This window comes from Chenopodium quinoa, unplaced genomic scaffold, assembly GCF_001683475.1.
Source record: "Chenopodium quinoa cultivar QQ74 unplaced genomic scaffold, ASM168347v1, whole genome shotgun sequence".
NCBI lineage: Eukaryota > Viridiplantae > Streptophyta > Magnoliopsida > Caryophyllales > Amaranthaceae > Chenopodium > Chenopodium quinoa.
Genome location: NW_018742410.1, coordinates 564,487 through 583,683, shown reverse-complemented (window position 1 = coordinate 583,683; position 19,197 = coordinate 564,487). Strand labels below are relative to the sequence as shown.

The following is a 19,197-nucleotide window of genomic DNA, read 5'->3' as shown; positions in this document are numbered from 1 at the left end:
TAGTCAGGGGCTGATCAAAGCAATAGGGTGAAATAGGGAGCTACCAAAACTTTTGAAGCTTTTTTAATTAACCTTTTGAGGCAAAAAGGATGAACGAAATAATGTAGGCATTTGCAACTACTAGTTTCACAAAGACTCACCCCCTCTCTAGCAAATACAAAAAATTATACCCACAAGTCGCCATCCTCATATACCCTTATATATGTATCCCTAAGATTTCTCCGAATTGCCAGTAGTTACACCAAAGATGAGGCATAATCACTATCGACCACCAAAAAAATGAATAAAACCCCCTTTTTTCCCCTAGAACCACCAAATAAAAGCTCAGAGTGAGTGGCCAGCGAGAAAACTGGGCAATCACCGCTTCCTCAGCTATTTTAAGAATGCTTGAACCAAGGTCCCACTGCACCATTTACGTGGCCATTGCCATGGATCCCAGCACCGTTTGTGATGAGATTAGGGGGCAAATTACCGGCCATGGATGAAGGAGGTGGTGCAGCATGTGGCAACACATTGGAGTATAATACATGAGAATGTGGAAGTGCGTGTGGGCTAATAAGAGGACTACCAGCAGGAGAGCCCTTGCGCTGTTGTTGAAGGGCATGGATTTGCCGTAACCCTGCTTCGTGAATTCCAGACAAGGTCTCAAGCTCCGTCATTGAAAGAGCTTCCAAGCCAGCACCATAAAGAGGAGCATGCCGTGACATTTCTTCCTGAAGTGAAGCCTCAAGCGTATGGATGTATTGCTGCATAAAAATGATAGAATTAATACCAAAACAGTTGTTTCTGCCAGTAAAACATATACAGTAGATAGAAATTAAATGCAATGGCTACCTTTACTGATTACTTTGAAACACTCCCAATTTCTATATATACATGCAACATTTTAATATTTCCACTGTTCATATACTTGTATTAGCTTTCTCTACTTTTTTACAAATTTATTACTAGTAGAAATAATGATATTGGGTTAGTTTCAATGTACATATACAACATACTAAGATTTTAGAATTTTAACAAATTGATTTAAAGATATTATTGGTCAATATTGTTTCATGTGTTCAGGAGCAGAAGTAACGAGGGGGTTAAACTAGAAATCACAGAAGATCCCTAGAGTTTTGAGCACTGATGCTGGTGGCACACTGCTCCACTCATCACACGACATGTTAAGAAATTATTACATACCAACCCCTCATAATCAAGGATACGACAGTTTCACTAACATAATCTATCCCCAAAATTTTGGTAAGAGAATTTTGGAAATGCAAATCACAAACCATCACACCCTAAAATAGTATACGACTATACGGACAAAAATTTCCAGCAGGAGCAAAAATAAAACATATGAAGTATCTTATTATAAAGCCATACAAATTGCACAAGGAAATTGCATTTACACCATAGGAATCACTGAACTAGGATGATAAAATTTGAGCATAGTTGCTGTAAGATCTAACAAAAGTTAAGGCAAATACCTGGCAAGCCTGCAATTTTGACTCCATTCCATCAATGTATGCTTCACAACGAGCAACTTGCTCCTCCTTCTCTCGCTTCTCCCCTTCGGTTTGCCCTACTGTTTGTGTTAGTCTACGCACTTCATCCTCCAATGATTTCCTAATCTCCTCTCTAGTCACATTTTCCGTCGCATATCGTTTCAACTCTTCATCAAATCTTTTCCTGGCAGCTTCGGCGTTTTTCAAACGTTCGGTAAGAGCATTTTTCTCCTTCACTATTCTCTGTAATATTCACCACAGATGTCATAAAACTCAAGTCAGCAGCTCCAATGAGCAATCACACCAATTGAGAAAGGCCAGAGAGATAGCTCTTAAGCAGCCATGGATTGTGATGTCAACACATTACAAATCATTCACCTGTTATCCACATATAGAACCAATAAACATATTCCTTTCTACTTTTTATGTAATCTCCCATCAGTACTGGTTTCGAATCGCAGTTACAGCCACAATCATGGAACTATAATTTTTTTAAGGTCTCAAAAAAGGTCTAAGTAAACTATCGTATGTCAAAGCAAAATAATCCTTAGAATAAGTTTCATGACTTCTAGGCCATAATGGCCTGTATAAGCAAATTCATCAGCTGAATTAACTCTATTAGCTGATGCATAATGGTCCATCAAAACTAAGAAATATTGGTTCTGCAAGCTAAAACAAATAACTCTTAAGAACCAATACATTACATGTAGGCCAAAATTTAAGCCATGATCACATCATAGCACCCACCTCCACCACTACCACCACTTTTATTGCAATCAAGTAGAAAAAAGATAGTAAAAGTACTTGATTTCATGCATTACGTATTCCCAGGAATGACTACCAATCTACCACTATTATTTAGGCAATTCAATATCTATCTTAGCATAATAATTATTTCGTATTAAATAGCAACTATAGGAAAAGGTAGGTTCTTTCAGCCTAAGGACAGATAGTCACCTTTAGCTCATCGCGCTTTCTGGACTTCAATTGAGCTAACTGCACCTCTGCATCATGAAGACGATCATGCAGTGTTCTCTTCTCAGCAGCTAGCTTTGTGATCTCCTCATCTCGCTCAGCACGATGCCAATCAAGTTGACTTTCAACATCCTGCATTTGTTCTGAAAGTTCCTTCTTTTCCCGAGCAAAACGGTCCAATTCAGCCTTCATTTCAGACTGGCATTCAATGAAAATGTCAGCTATCAAATTATGCAAAGAATTATTAAGTAGATTGAAATTAGCACATCAAGTACCTTGAGACGACTGTTTGCCGCTTCAGAATCATTCAGCTTCTGTAATATCACAGCTTTTTCACTAACCAAATTAGCCTTTTCTGATTTCCATTCTTCTTGAAGTCTGACAATTTCGTCTTCACTAGAGCATAGTTGATGCCAAAGTGCTGCACGATCAACATTAGCAAGTTCAGCAACCTCCCGCATCATGCTAAGAACTGGTCTTATGATTTCTTGCTCCTCACAGACAAGAAGTACCAGGACTTCCATATCTAAATCTAATTCTCTAGTAGTATCCGCACTACAGGTTGCACGTTCAACCAATCTCTTCAGCATCCTCCCACGATAGGAATCATCAGCATACCATTTAAATAAAATAGTATAAAGCAACTTCACAAACCCTTTTACACGAGAATCAGCGGATAGTGCCAAAGTCTCTGCCAGACCAAGAAGTGTGGTAAAATCATCTTGGGTGGCTATGAGCTGCTCATTGGCCTCTCCCTCTACTACTGCATCTGTGTGCTGCAATGCTTCAGCAAGATATCTTGCATTATACCCAGATCTTTGAGAATGACGTCTTTCTAAGACCATTGCTACAGATGGAGCCATTATGGCCCCTCGAAATACAGCTTTCTCAAAGGTCTGAGAAGCATCAACAGCAAGGCAAGGTATGGATAACATTTCAATAAGGAGGTAGATATCAGAAAAATGATGACTACCACAGAATGAACGCTCATTCATCACAGTAAAGATTTCCGAAGGGGGGCCATTTTCACCAAAAAAGAACACCCCGTTAGGCAATGAAGAACAATTTACACCACAATCATCATCGGAATCAATATCTCTAAGTACAGCTTCTGAAACATCAGCCCAACTATGTACAGTCCTAGTCAGAAAGTCGAGAACACAAGGAGAAACATCTGGTCCCAGTTGTTTTAACCTTACACGGAGAGACCTGACCTAAAGTGAGGAATAATAGACAGCATTAAATACATAAATTAAATCAAGTACATTGCCACAAGGAAATTACCCCAAAGTTATATAAAAAAGTTACTCACGGCTTCTGGAAGATGCTGGCAATGAGTTGCAGCCTTCAATATGAAATTTATTGTAGCTGCCAGAGGTTCATCATTTGACTCTGCCAGAAGTGCAAAAGACTGAAACAAAATTTGTTCCCAGACCTCACTGCTGCACTCCAATTGACTTAAAGCACCAAAGACCTAATGATAATTTCAAAAACATCAATGAAAGTCACAAATTATGGAACAGAAATTCTTTCAGGCAAACGGGAGAAACGAAAAACCTAAGGAACCTGATGGTTACTATAGAGAACTTTAACAGGATTAGGACAAAATTTAACCATACAAGAATGAGATAGAGCACTTAAGAAGATTATCTTACAGGTAACCTCAACTCCGGTTCCACATCCGGCTTCTGAAGTCTTTCAAGAAGCGCAGAAGCTGCAAGAGGGTGCTCGGAAGGCTCAACCAATTTGGGCACTAAAGCGACAAGGTCCGGTTGCAAATGCTTAGGAGCTTTATCCAAAACAAGAGCAATCTTTTGAGCAGATTGAGGTCTTCGTCTTGGCTCGGGACAGCCTTGAGGAACAGCTCCATCCAGTGCTCTCAAGGAATTTACAATGAGTCCTAACAGCTCCTCAGATTGCTCAGGCCACTTAGTCTGAAAAAGAAGAAACAAGAAATCAAAAACATACTCATCCAACTCTCAGCAAATCAGTATAATATTTTTTAAGAGCAAGAAAAATTACCTTCGAGCGGAGAGAAGCTGTTTCAGACGGTCCCTGAGCAGAAGTTTCGGGTGGACATGTAGGCTGTCCAGGAATAAACTTCTCATGCACATCAATTTCAGTTGTGCCCATACCTGTACTCGTCCTTGTACTTTGAACAGCAGCAGAATTTACACTTCCACTGGCTACTGAATCCAATCTCTCAAACAAAGGGTGCTCCATTTGCTCTGTTGCTCCATTGTCCCTTTCAAAATGTAGAGGGGATATGGCCCCATTATCGCCTGGAGAAGCCTTTGAGTTTGCATCACATACATCATCATTAGAGCCTTCTTCTGAAGGCTGGCAACATTCAACCATTATATCCAGGAGTAAATCAATAATAGCCTGCTGCAATACTTTTACTCCCATCAACAAATTCATTAAACTCGGGGATGATTCCTCAGACTTGGAGACCTTCTTTCCATCATTAGAACCAGAAAACTTGGTAGGGAGAAGTAAGCGCTTCACTTTGACAGGATCATCAAGATAGACACGAAGTCCAGTTAAAAAACCAGCTATAGCACCAGCATCCATCAAAAGTTTCTCTCTTAAAGTGACTTGCGGTTGTGAAGGATTGTCCCCATATGTAAGATGAAACCCAGCTCTAGATAGAAGCTTTCTAAATATGTCCTCTTCATCACCGCTTATTCCTTCACTATCTTCAGAGTCTATCAGTTCATCAGGGTCAGTTGTCAGAGCATCCTGGTCATCCTCAGAGGCAAGAATCTGATCAATATGAGAGCAGATATATGCAACAAGTTAACCATGGATAACTCTGAGAAGCATGCAAGGAATAATTCATAGCAAGTAAAAGGAAAACCAAGAAAGTTTTGATCCTCAGCAATCTCCCCCTGCCCCAGCAAAAAATAAATTCCTCAAGAGAAAACCTACAATTGCTACAATTTTAAAGCATGCATCTAAATCACTCTTTTTCTCCAGATTGATATACCCATAAGATAGGATAAATGGAAGCAAGAGTATGACAAGAGAGACACAACATGACATGAGAGTTTAAAGGAATGGAAGAACAAACACAACTAATAATGTCAAAAGGACACATGCGATCATCCCCTTTTTTCCAGAGAATAGTAAAACTGCACCCAAATACCCTTCAAAACATAGCTATCCAGCCACAAACACACAAAAAAAACTCAGTAATTTACAGACCATCAGAGAACCTTTTAGAATACATAAAATGGTCTCTTATCACTCTGCCACCCTAAGTTTTGAAAGCTTTAGTTCGAAGATGTTAGATAGGTTACTTGCACCTTTGAAGTTTCAAGCCTATGTCCCTTTGATTCTCAAACTCCATACCCATTGCAACTTCAAAGTAGTCAAATGATAGTAATAATACTTCATAATACATAAAAAGGCTATCAATTTTATAAAATTACAAAGTTTTGGGGAATCATTGGGCAGTTACCAAAAATATTCCCTTCCACAATGCTCGAAATATCTAGCTCATGCTTTCAAAACCTAATTCTGCTCAAGATATATTCTTCAGTAATGTCAACCTTTATTTTAAAAAGCCATAAAAATACTTGAACTGAGCTATGAAAGATGGGAAACAACATCTCATATGACTAAATTCTGGGTGCTCCACGTATCACATTATCAGAGACCAAAAAAGATCTCCCTTCTTTTGCAGTTATTATGTTGGTTGAAGTATAACAGACACGGGCATTAACAATCTTCAGATAAAGGCCTTGTTCTTTTCATCTCAAAGATTTGTTTCAGACTTTCTGGTTATAAAGGTTTCGATAAGGTTCAATATGTTCAAAAAATTTGGATAAAAGTTGTAACACATGACATCACAAGACATGCAGAATTTTAAGATGCTTGGTCAATTCAAACAGCTCGTATTTATCCTTATTCACTTTAAATACTAGCTTTGGTTAAGGCATCCTCCTTGGTGTCGTAACAAAAATAAGAACAGGTAAAAAAAAAAAGGAACAGGTAAAAGATAAGAAATAGCAGTTTCCTTGTAGCATATACACCTAGGAATTCTAGAAACCTAGAAGATTAAATTACTAAGCCATACTAAAACGGGAAAAGATAGGAGCTAAAGACATTTACAAAGAGTTACATGCCAAAATGAGTAATATTGCCGTTATATGACTTGTATCATGTACACCATCAGAATACTTCATCTATAACAGAAACACAGTATTATAGTTTTTATTAAATTGTGCTAAGGCTTTGCTCTATTCACATTATTTTCACTTATTTCAGGACTCATAACTTCATAAGTTCATATAAGTTTAGGAAAAAAAAAGTTCTGATAAGGGTTACTCAAGTTCAAATTACAACTAAAATAAGTTTTAATAAGGTCAATAGGTTCAGGCAAGTTCAGATAGATAAGTTCAGGCAAGTTCAATAGATAAGCTCATATCAATGAAAACAAGTGAATAGAACACACCTTATGTATTACTAACTCATTTTCAAAATAGTTGAACCATTTTGACTTTTGACACTATTCATGTAATAACTTTCACAACATGTTTTTTTAATACATAAAACTAGGAGTGGTTATATAGGATTAGCCTCACATGTATTCTATTAAAAACTTCTTAACATTTACTAAAAAAATATAAAATAAAATAACTAGAGATATTAATGATCAAAATCATGCACAGGCAAACGTAAAAGTCAAAATAGAATAACTATTAGGAAATGGAGGTGGTGTTTTGTTAGGGAACCCCAGCAACTATCTATAGATCTTATAGTATTGTTTCTTGTATCTTATTTCGCAAAAAAAATTAAAAAACTATTAGCCACGCATGAGCACCATTTGACATACAAAACACTACCCCCACTACCAGTAGCATGATCTACACAGGTTCTGGAAGTATAATGCCAAGGAATCAAGTTCTGTCTTGCTTATCTCCAAGTTATCCGTCTGTGTAATGTTCCACCAGTGGTGAATAAAACTAGATTGAGGATTCAATAACAAATTAGTGTTTTATGTAGAAGTGACGTTTAAATGGGTTTTATTGAATTATTCCTTTAACAAATTAGTGTTTTATACGTAGTACAAATCAATGAATTTCACTAAATTCTTGTTGATTTAACTCAAGCAGACTTGAATCAGCCTTAACAAAATCTTGAAAACTATAATCGAGCCCATTTGAGAAATTAACCACAATATTCTAACCAATGTCAGATTAAATTAAGAATTCTATTTTCCTTTTGTTAAGGCAATGGTAAGAAGTTTCCTATGCTGCATAGAAGTTGACAACTATGAACCATAGTTACCACAAACAGCATAACACATCGCCAGATGGAACTGAATACTTAAACAATCTGTATTGTCTTTAATTCCTCTACATTGCTGTCTTCTTTTTATTAATTCCACAGATAGGAAACCATTTATCGTAAGCATCCACCAAATACAGTCCATACAACAGCATTAACACAACGGAAAACCATTAATTAACACAATGGGAAGAAATCAGATTGTCCATTTACCTCCAAGTCAGAGAACTCAAACCAAGGACAGCAATCCAAGATTTCACAGACAAAAACCACACTATCTCGCAAAAGAAACCCAGTATCTGGTTCTAGCATGTCAGAAACCTTCATGAACTGGAGAACAGAATTGTTCCAAGTCTTTGTACAGATAGAGGACTCCTTCCAAACAGTCCTGGCAGAATTCTTCTGATTCACCACGGCCATCCTGTATCTAACCCAAAAATTCTTATCAGGATCACTTCCAGATGATTGATCACTCTCCAGATATATGCATATGGTGTCGAAGGACTCGTAAACACCTGCGCCATAAAATTTAAGCCATCAACTAATGATCATCAACCATACAACAAAGAGCATGGAGCAGGAAAGATTTTCTTAAGATTATAGACTTACCAATGCGCAGCTCACATCCACCAGCCTGAAAGAATTTGCTGAAGATTTTACGGGTTTCCATTATCTCCTTGAAGGACATGAAGTTTTCAACTTTCCAGGTAAACGAACTTTTCTTCCCAGTGCTATCATTCTCAGAACCGTTCTCAGAGAGGTCCTCCGTGATGGAGGTTTCCTTCAAAATAAGAACCTCTGCTGAGAAAATAACGCTATCCTGCACAAGGAACCCTGAGTCTTGATCAAACAGGCTAGTAAGTGTAACAAATTCACGCCAGCCCCAATCCTTAGCAGCTTTGGAGTAGCGATTTTGAGATTCTTTTGTCACAGATTTTTCCTCAATCTTCTGGTTCACAACTGATAGTCTATGACTAACAAAGCAACTCCAATCACTGGAGGTATTTCGTGAATCCGTAACCTCAAGAAATACAGAAAGATGACACGGAGGCTGAGACTGCCCTGATAGCACAAGAGTGTAAGATTTTGCAGGAATTGGGAAGAAAATACCATCACAAAAATTCAGCACTTAATTATTTGAGGAATGAAACTTGAAATACCTACAAGGCCAGCGATATACACTTGCACCCCAGCCCCCTCCAAATAATGCAAAAGGACATAAATTGGGAGGAATGACACTTCAAATCACAGGTTCATATGGTTGGGTCCATGACACTTTCCACTAAAAGTTTCGAATGTAAAATGAGTCATTATATAACCATTTTCTCCTTACAATAGTTAATATTACTGATTGGGGAAATAATTAAAGCTTGCATCTTTTTGGCATAAAGCTTAAGAGTAAGGAACATAAACAATCTTTGAAGAATATTTGACATGAACTGGAATTAGAATACAGGAAAGGTTGAAAATCATAATCCGTCTACTAAATTCAAATACAACTTTAAGGCATAAGGTTTCCAACAAGACAAACAGCGTCTTCATATGCATCATGAGCATAAAAAACAGAAGATATGGGTAGCTCGAGAAAAAATCAGCTGTGAAGATTAAAGATTTCACATACCTCGAGGATATACGATAAGGCGACAGTCTCGATTGCCAATCTGAAACCTCCTGCTCTTAATGCAGAGCCCAGTTATCTTTCTTTTCTTCAGAAGGTCCTTCAATCTGGTAAAATTGTCAATCCTCCAAGTGAACTTCCCACTATGGCTATCTGACTTCCTCGAGCCGCCACCTCCTGCCCTGACTCCTAGAGCGGCCCCATTCTTAGAAAAACTACTAAACTCCTTAATAACGTGGAACGAAGTGCTGAAAACCGCAGTATCATCTACCAAATACCCTGCATCCGGGCCAACGAAATCCAACATCTTCATATAATCATTCCATCCCAAGCTTGTATTATCCCCACTCTTATTATCTGCTGCAAACCTCCCGTACGAGTCCCTCTGCATATGATTCAACCCCTGCTTCTGATTCAACACCGACATCCTAAACAAACACCAACAACTCCTCTCCGACAACAACACCGTGGTGCCACTACTCTTCTCCGTATCCTTACTCTCCAAACACATGGACAAATGCTCCACCCCATTCACCGAGCTCTGGTACACACTAATCCTCAAATTACACTCCCCAGCAGGAAACACCGGGCTCATAATCTTCTGCGTCTTAATCATCTCCTTAAATAAACTAAAATTATGAACTTTCCAAGTAAACTTTCCACTCAACACATCAGACGAAGACGGCCCAACACCCCCCACCCCGGAAATCCCCCCGCCTCCACCGCCAACCCCACATTGCACCTCATTATTATTACTACTACTACTACTATTATTATGATTATTATTATCCCTATTAAAACTAACACTCTCATTAAGTATCAAAATATCCGCCATTATCAAAATAGAATCCCCATTAAACACAAACCCCCCTTTAGAATCAAGTATACAATTCGAAGGCGTAAAATCACACCAACCATGCGATTTCTTCTTACTACTAAACCTATGCCAAGAATCCCTATGTATTGTTTTCGAATCATCCAACAAATTAACAAGCGATAATCTATAACTAGTAAAACATTCCCATCTCGAAGAATTTGAAGGGGATTTAGTAGGGTCCACAATTTGCAGGTAAATCGAAATATAACCAGGCAAAGCTTGAGAATCACCTTTAGGATAAACGAGAAGACGACAATCAAAACCTCCGACCTCAAAATACTTGCTCCAAAGTGCCCTAGCTTTGATTTTAGGGAAATTAGCGACGGTCCAACGACAAATAGCGGAGAAATCACCACGACGTTCAACGACGATCGATTCTTGGCCGCCGGTGGCGGTTGACGGCGCCGATAAATCTTCCGACGACGACATCGCCGACGGAGGATCGGCGGTGGTCGGAGGAAGAGAGGAGAGAGAAACAGCTTCCGATGATGACGACATCGATGAAGAAGATGAGGTTTGTTGTTGTTGGAGGTTTTGCAGCTGCTTCATTGCTATGGAATTTTTATTTCTTTCCTTTTTAAAATTAAATAAATTTTGGGTGTTCTTGTTTCCTTTATTAGGTTTAGGTTTTAATTTGTTACCTTTTTTTATGTTCTTTCTTCTATTTTTTTTTGTAGATTTTTTTTTTTTTTTAATTTTTGTTTCTGGGTGTGAGTGTTTATTAAATTTGAGGGATATTTTTATTGGGGAGTAAAGCTCATGTGAGAGAGGGGTGGGGTGCATGATAATCTAATGGGCATATGATTTTTTATAATAATAATAATTATTATTATTATTATAATTATTATTATTATTATATGGTTTAAAGGGTGAATTTTGAGATAAATTATAATCATGCTCATTGGCCTATAGGTCATTAGGTACTTGCATGCTAGTTGCTCCCACTTTGGTTGTAGCAAATGAGTATCTACTCGGCAGACTTTTAATAAGAAATGGTTTATGTGGGTCTGGTATGAGTTGGGTCAATACAATTAGGTTGAAATTAAAAGGGTACATTTCACTTTTGGGTTTTCGAGTTTAATTCAAGTATGTTGTGTCGATCGAGTCAATTTCGGATCAATATAGAATTTTAGATTTAAAGTGTCTAAACAACGAACATGTTTTTCCTAAAGCGAAGTCGTTTCATAGAGCTAAACACGAAGCAAAACAATTTATGCATGACAACATCAACATAATATCATCAAACCAACTTACCAAAACAAGATTTCATTGGCAACGAGTGCTTTGATATGAATTGAATATTGAAAACACTTCCAACTTTGTTTATACACGATGCACTAACTCAGTTATGCTTCATTTACTTTGATTGAATTTATACAAAACTCATTCAAATAAATCAAACTAGATTTGGGCATGATACACAATGCTATGTTTTCTTAATGCTAGTGATGTAAGGTTAATAATTGGAAAATGTAAATGCAACATTGGAAAAGATCTAAAGTTGATAGAATTATTTTTATAGTTTATTAACTTATACTCCTATTAAAATAAATTAACTAACATTAATGTTGATATCGACATAAATTAACAATAAAGTTGATATCAAAACTATAGATGGTATATACTACTAACCTATAATTAGTGTATCATGTGTTCGTCAAAGTGTATTGAATACTAAAACACTTAAGATATCAAATTTCAAAATCCAGATCCGACCACCACTACACACATACAACATAAATGAACCTTTTATTTTATTTTTTTCAACAATGAAGAGAGAAATCATATATTCGATATGTGCAACTATTATATTAAGCTAAGCTTAGCTTAGTGGAAGGAGATTATCATCTACCTATGCGATTAAAGGTTCAACCTCCACTAAAGTGAGACAGTTTGAGAGAGGAAATTCCCTTTCTTTTCTCTCCACTCTCACAAAGTGTCCAGAGTTTTGACATATTGGTACCCTTTATCTTAATTACCTACCAAAAAAAAAGAGTATAAAATGCAACTATTTGTCCACAAATTTTCCTATAAAAAACATTACTTCGTATTATAGGTTAGAAGTAAGACTACTAAATTACATTAAACTATGTTTAAAGCAATCTTTTTAGGCTCTATTCTCTTTACCTTAAAAAAAATACTTCGTATTCAGTAAATATATTCTCATTTTAATAAAAATAAATTTTAACCAGTTACAATAAAGACATTTTAGTAAAAAAAAATTCAATTTAGCAAGAATAAGGTGAAGAGAACAAGGTCTTAATTGGTCGATTAAAGATTTTTAGTCGTTAAAAATTAAAAATATAAAACATAATATTCTGGAAGTAGAACTAAATTTTTACTCAATTATATGAATAATTTATAATATTTTTTTTCTCAAACACATAGCACAACGTTGAGATGGCCGAGTTGGTCTAAGGCGCCAGATTAAGGTTCTGGTCCGAAAGGGCGTGGGTTCAAATCCCACTCTCAACAAAAAGGATTTATGTTTTTTAGGGTTTTTATAAAACATGCAAGGCCAGAATTTGTGACATATTCTTCACATCATAAGCAGCCCAACCCACAAAGCCCAATATACCATGTCAACTTTGATGCACGTTTCTTTTGATTTTGACAAATTAACCAGCACTAATTTAGATCTCATTACTTCTTAAGTTCATATATTATATTGATCGTACATTCATATGTAAATGATATAAGCATATGATAAAATATTGGGAAATTATCAATGATATACTCCAGGTTTCGACTTTTATCAATGATACACCTCATTAAATTTTCATTATCACCGGTACACCTAAACTTTTCCCTAATTAACTACAGTTAAACGTTTATTATGTATAGTTGACAACATTTTTGGTCTGACTTGGCTTGACTAAAATGCCCCCCACCCTCATTAACACTCCCTCCATGCCCAACCAACAACATAAAAAAACAAAAACCACCCCACCACCAGCCAGCCACCCCATCCCCCTCCCCTGCCGGTAACCCTCTCCCCCATCTAACCCACCGCCTAGAACCGCCCACCCGTAGCGACCAAGACCCACCATCGGATGACCCCTTTCCTTTCCCCTTACCCCCGCTGCTAAAAACTAACCCCGACGCGAAACCACCCCCTTGACAACCTTCTCCTTCCTTCCCCCACCTGAAACAACAATAGACAAGAAAAGAACTGAAATTTATTTCTTCAAAAAAAAAAAAAAAAAAAAAACATCATCATCTTCTATATTGTTACTTCTACCATACCGACTTTTGGCACAATTTACATTATCCGTTTTGATCATATTACTTTAACTAATATGAATTTTAATCATATTGATTAATCATCACCACATTTTGAACTAGTTGGTAAGCAATTTGTTTCAACTTAACCATAAATCACAAACTGACCCATGAAATAGAAAAAATTGGTTGAGCGAACTTTCTCCTCATTTGAAAGCGAACCTAGCTAGCTCAAATCCGAAATATATATGTAGAGTCTAATCCGGTATTGGTTTTGGGTTGGGTTGCTGGTTGGGGGTGGTTGGAGATGGTGGTAGCGGTTGCAGTAAGGAATTGCGAAGCTAGAGGTGCTGTTCTAGGCAGTGACGGTGCTGTAATTAATTGAGGTTGATGCAGGGGATGCGTGGCTGCTGCTGTTGTAGTTGTTGCGGTGGTGATTGGAGGTGGTCTGAGTGTGGGAATGTGTGGGAGTTGGAGCTGGTGATACGGTGAGGTGGCGAGCTGTTGGTTGTGTTTGGTGGATGGTGGTTGAAATGGTGGTGGCGCTGTGGGGGCGTGAAGTGGTGCTGCGTGGGTAATTGAGAGGAGCAGGGGAGGTATATGAGTGTGAATGGTGGAACAGGGGATTAGCAGGGGAGGTGAGTTTTGTTGGTTTCGTTGGTGTGAATGGTGACGATCAAACATAATTAACGTTTAGTTAACGTTAAGGTTACTGTAGTTAATTAGGGAAAAGTTTAGGTGTACCGGTGATAATGAAAGTTTAATGGGGTGTATCATTGATAAAAGTCAAAACCTGGAGTGTATCATTGATAATTTCCCTAAAATATTTTACTAAACCCTAGTCGTTCTTTCTCTCTTTTCTTCTCCTCTAGTGTTTAATGTTTTTTGGCCATCACACCGGAACGAAATAGTCTAATTTCCAACCCATTCTCTTTGTCTTGTTTTACATTTTCGTTGTTAATTTCAATCAATTTACACGAGTAGTGTAGATTTATTAGTCTCCCTACGACGGAGTTGTTAGTCGTTGACGTAGTTATTCGTTTGTCTTAGGAAATTATTAGGGTTATAAAAAAAAATATCTTCTTTTGTGATATAATTAATTTGTTGGTAAAAAATAGTATGAGATCACAAAAAGTATTTAAATTTTCAAATTTGTTCAACGGTGTAATTGATGTTTTATGCAATTCTAAGGAATGAATTTATCATTTTCCAAACATAGTATGATGCATCTTTAATGTACTCTTTATTTTTATTTTATTTTTATGTTTTTTTTTTGAAATCTCGTTAATTGTTGAGCCCATGACCAAACCCACATGTGAATGAAAGTGTTGTCCCACATTAAAAGAGTATAAAATTGTTGGGAAGTGTATCCCACATTGAAGAAATAAGAAAGTTGTGTCCACTTTATAAGACTAAGGGACTACTCCCCTCATTGCCATATGGTTTTGAGGTGGAATCTCCTTGGTTGTATAAAGTGGACACTTGTAGCAGGTGCGACCCAAACCCGGTTATCATTAATGTACTTTGTAATTTGTACATGTGCTATATTTACTTTGTTGCAGGATATAAGTCCTACACAAAAGGCAAAGGAAGGCTTTGTTCTCCTTGATGTATGAGCGCCATAATGGCACAACTAGTGAACTCATGTTGACCTAAGTTAATTAACTAAACACAATAACATATCGCTTTAATTTTACACTTAGCTTATATTTTCCTCAAGGGATTTCGATTGACTGCTGAACAATTATATATGACAATATACAAGGCATAACCCAAGGCTATAAAATAGGAAAGACTATACACGAATATTTACTAAACAAACTACAAAGATATTTACATATATCTTAACAAGAACCACTCCGTAAGGTGATTTGCATGGATCGGAGCACTTCGTGTTGCTTATAATTTGTACTTGGCATATATACTTTCCCAATCAAGACAATTTAATTGAGTATAATTCCAAGATTGTTGGACAATTGTAGCATCTTTAATTTACATCTAGCATAAGTATGCGTTTTTGTGCCCAATGTACCTTTCAAATGCTTTTCTTAACAAAGGACAATGACATAATTTAAGAAAAGTATTGGGTTCATCTTTCTAAGGTATACATTTTAAATAGGTAGATTCATTTTAGCATATATAATAAGGTACTGTAACATTTTTTTCTTCTTATTGCCTCAACTCTTGCTTGTTTGCGTTTTTCCTTCATTCTTTTGAATTTTCGCGGTCTATGATCATGGCGGTTGATGAGCTACAAACAAAATTATACCGCGCCCTCTGCAACAATCACAACAAAGATGAGGTCATTGAGCTTTGCAAGAAGACACCTGATCATTCGTTACATTATTGCACCATAAACAATTCCACGGTGCTACATTTAGCATGTTACTCCAAAAAGTTTGAGTTAGCTAATGAGCTTTTTGATGGTTTGCCTAAGAATTCTCTCAACGTACTTGTTGAACGAACGAATGCTTGGGGAGACACCATACTCCATGACGCGTCCACATCTAACCAAGGACTTGAATTGGTAAGGAAGATGTTGCACAAAGTTCCTGAGTTGATACAAGCGCGTAACAAATGGGGTGAGTCTTGTATCTTCCGAGCTACTCGCTATGGAAGGAGGAAAATCTTTGAGTACCTTGCTGAGGAGGTAGATAAGTTCTGTGAATTGAACAAAGAATTTACACATCTATACTTCTTCCAGAGAGACGACGGCACTACCATTCTTCACATGGCTATCCTCACAAGAAACTTTGGTGAGTTAAATATTTTTTTTTTTTTTGGCTTTATCAATAAATAATATATCTAAATACGTGGTTTACATATCTATGTTAGCATTGTAGATGTCATATGACTAATTATTAATATAACAAACAGATATGGCGCTTATGATAGCAAGAAAATATCCCTATCTTTGTGGTATACGAGCTCAAAATATGACTGCTCTTCAAATTCTTGCTTGTACTCCAGCAGCATTCAAAAGTGGAACAGAATTTGGGCTCATAAAGGAACTTCTTTACTCTAGTATGTATTTTGAGCTCTTTTTCCTATACATTTGGATTTATATTACAACTTGAGATTTTTGGAGCATTAATAGCTTTTTAAAACTTAAAATTTTTCCTTTTTTTTAGGTGTCTCAATTGATGAACAAAGCACAATTGAAGAAGCGAACATAATTCTAAAAGCCTTTGGATACACATTAAGCATCGGTTAGTAAGATATGATCGATAATACAATACAAAGTATTTACTACATTTGTTAATTTTTAGTTGTAACAAAAGGGTATTATTAATTATTTGTGAGACATAAAAAATTCTTTTGTTGCAACTAAAAATTAACAAAGGTAGTAGTTTGTTATATTGATCGAGTCATTTGTTACTTGTTAATACTAACTTGTACTATTTGACTATATATGTAGGTAAATCATGCTGGATATTACCTATGATAGAAGAAATCAAAGAGGTGAAAAGAGGGCACAAGGATGCGCTAGATCTTGCCAAGATTTTAATTCAACACGACACATCTTGGAAGGACACGCACGAGCCACGAGCTGAGGTTACTCCCGTTATCATGGGTGTTATTCCTATCATTGATGATGAGTCTAGAGAAGACGACCAACAACATGACCAGTACTTTGACATAGAGAGAGGGGAAACAATTTATAGAGGCGGTGTTTCGGACAGTGATGAAGCTCCATTGCTTTTGGCAGCTAGGAAAGGCTGTATTGAGATCGTCGAAGAGATACTAGACATGTATCCACAGGCAGTGAACTATATAAATCATAATCAAGAAAATGTGTTACATGTAGCTGTTAAAAGTCGAAACATGTCAATTTTTAAGCTAGTTGAACAACAAGTTTCACCTCATAGAGGCTTACTAGGAGCTGTTGATAACAAAAACAACTCCATCTTACATATGGTTGGATGTCCCCGCGATGTTCTTCCGGGTACGAAGATGAAAAGTCCAGTGCTACAATTGTCCGATGACTTGCTCTTGCTAGAGGTACATATGCAACATCAGCTACCCTTTCATATATACTTCATTTTTTTTTTTTTTTTATCATACTAAGATACTTCAATTATTTCAATCAATAACGTTTGTAGGACTACTAGTCGTTGCAACAATTTAATGTCCTAAACAATTTAATACAAGTGCAACGACTAGTCCTATAAACGTTATTGACTAAAGTAATTGAAGTTAACTATGAAAAGAAGCTGAAACTGATAAGTTAACTGAACTGACTTGTTACGTGTCTCACTATTATTGTTTTACTGTGACATTACATGCAGTACTTAGAAAATACTTGTCCAAGCTACCTAGTGAATCACCGCAACGATCAAATGATGACCGCAGATGAATTATTCGCATTAAACAATGAAAAACTTCGTATCGAGGCCAAGGACTGGCTAAAGCGTACAGCAGAACACAACACCGTGGTTATCATTCTAATCGCGACAGTTGCCTTTGCTGCTGCTTACGCAATACCCGGCGGTCCAAATCAAACTACAGGCTACCCTCTACTCATTGGACTGCCATTCTTCTTAGTCTTCACCGTAACTGATGTACTCTCCCTTGGTTTCGCCTTGACAGCAGTCATCGTATTTCTGGCTATACTGACGTCGTCTTATCAGTTAAAAGACTTTCGACGATCACTCCCGCAGAAATTGCTGCTGGGTTTTACTCTACTGTTTCTATCTGTGACAATGATGATGGTAGCATTCGCAGCAACAATTCTTCTGATGGTAAATACAAAAGAACGATGGACTAAAACTGCACTTTATATTGTTGCCTTTTTTCCTATATGTATCTTTATGTTATCTTATATTCCTCTTTACATAAAACTTGTTAAAACTCTGAATTACTGGGTTAAGAAGATTGGTAAGTCTCTTCCTAGGTTCGCCTGCGTTTCGAGGCCTGCTCGGCGTACTTCTTTCAGGAGGGCGTGATTTTCATCATCGATCTGTAAGCAATCTATAGAGAGTTATTGTATGTAAGGCTCTTGGGTTCTTACTAAAATTGTATATCATATTGTATTAAATGTGTAATAAAGAGTTGCAATGTGTAAAAATGTGTTGTCGTGACAATACGTACTAATTATTTTTCAAGTTTAAGATCTACTAGCATTCCTATGATCAAGATCAAGTGATCAACATATAGTTTTTTTGACCTGATTTTTCTTGGATTTTTAATTAAAATTCAATCTCTCTAAATCCAAATTCTATTTATAAAAAGGACTCTGCTTAATCCATCTGAAGGGTTCCTCAATCCACCACTGAGGGCGGTTCACATTTTCTCTCTTTACAGGGTTCCCAACCACAAATGAATACTCGAAACACTTGCTAATTTCAATTTGTCTTTTACTCATATATCTTATATTTTCTTACACCCATAGATGCTAATGAATCCGCAATTTCACCCCAAACATATTTCCTACTTCACTCTATATAAGTCTTTTGCAACATCAATTTTCTCCTATTTATATTTATTTATTTTTCTTTTTTATTTTTACCAATGCATGTCTCACTAGCTACCCGCTCTGTTCTACTGTTATTATTGGTTTACGATGTCACAATAATTGCAACCAAATTGAAGAAATAAAGGGAATATGTAATTTTCGTGGCCAAAACAAAGGAACTTAGTGTCATCTCAAATTCTCAATCATTTAACAAATAGTTCCATCAACTTTATTTTGACTAAACACATAAAGTTTTCCAGGA

The 19,197-nt window shown here is 36.8% G+C and overlaps 2 protein-coding genes and 1 non-coding gene across 3 annotated transcripts; 2 read left to right on the top strand and 1 right to left on the bottom strand.

Annotated features, from left to right (window-relative positions):
- Positions 1–90: 90 nt before the first annotated feature.
- On the bottom strand, positions 91–11,100 carry LOC110705351. Its single transcript, XM_021883199.1, has 10 exons — positions 9,385–11,100; positions 8,373–8,825; positions 7,977–8,278; positions 4,491–5,234; positions 4,124–4,402; positions 3,781–3,942; positions 2,744–3,682; positions 2,451–2,666; positions 1,476–1,736; positions 91–746 (listed from the first exon to the last, which is right to left on the bottom strand). The coding sequence occupies exons 1-10, from the start codon at positions 11,039–11,041 to the stop codon at positions 378–380; spliced, it is 5,382 nt and encodes a 1,793-aa protein (XP_021738891.1). The 5' UTR covers positions 11,042–11,100; the 3' UTR covers positions 91–377.
- A 1,552-nt stretch (positions 11,101–12,652) lies between these two features.
- On the top strand, positions 12,653–12,733 carry TRNAL-AAG. Its single transcript has one exon. It is a non-coding gene; the product is annotated as a tRNA-Leu (tRNA).
- A 2,822-nt stretch (positions 12,734–15,555) lies between these two features.
- Positions 15,556–18,553, top strand: LOC110704600 (ankyrin repeat-containing protein ITN1-like). The gene is made up of 5 exons (XM_021882412.1): positions 15,556–16,236; positions 16,358–16,504; positions 16,612–16,689; positions 16,899–17,482; positions 17,770–18,553. The coding sequence occupies exons 1-5, from the start codon at positions 15,711–15,713 to the stop codon at positions 18,424–18,426; spliced, it is 1,992 nt and encodes a 663-aa protein (XP_021738104.1). The 5' UTR covers positions 15,556–15,710; the 3' UTR covers positions 18,427–18,553.
- Positions 18,554–19,197: the final 644 nt, after the last annotated feature.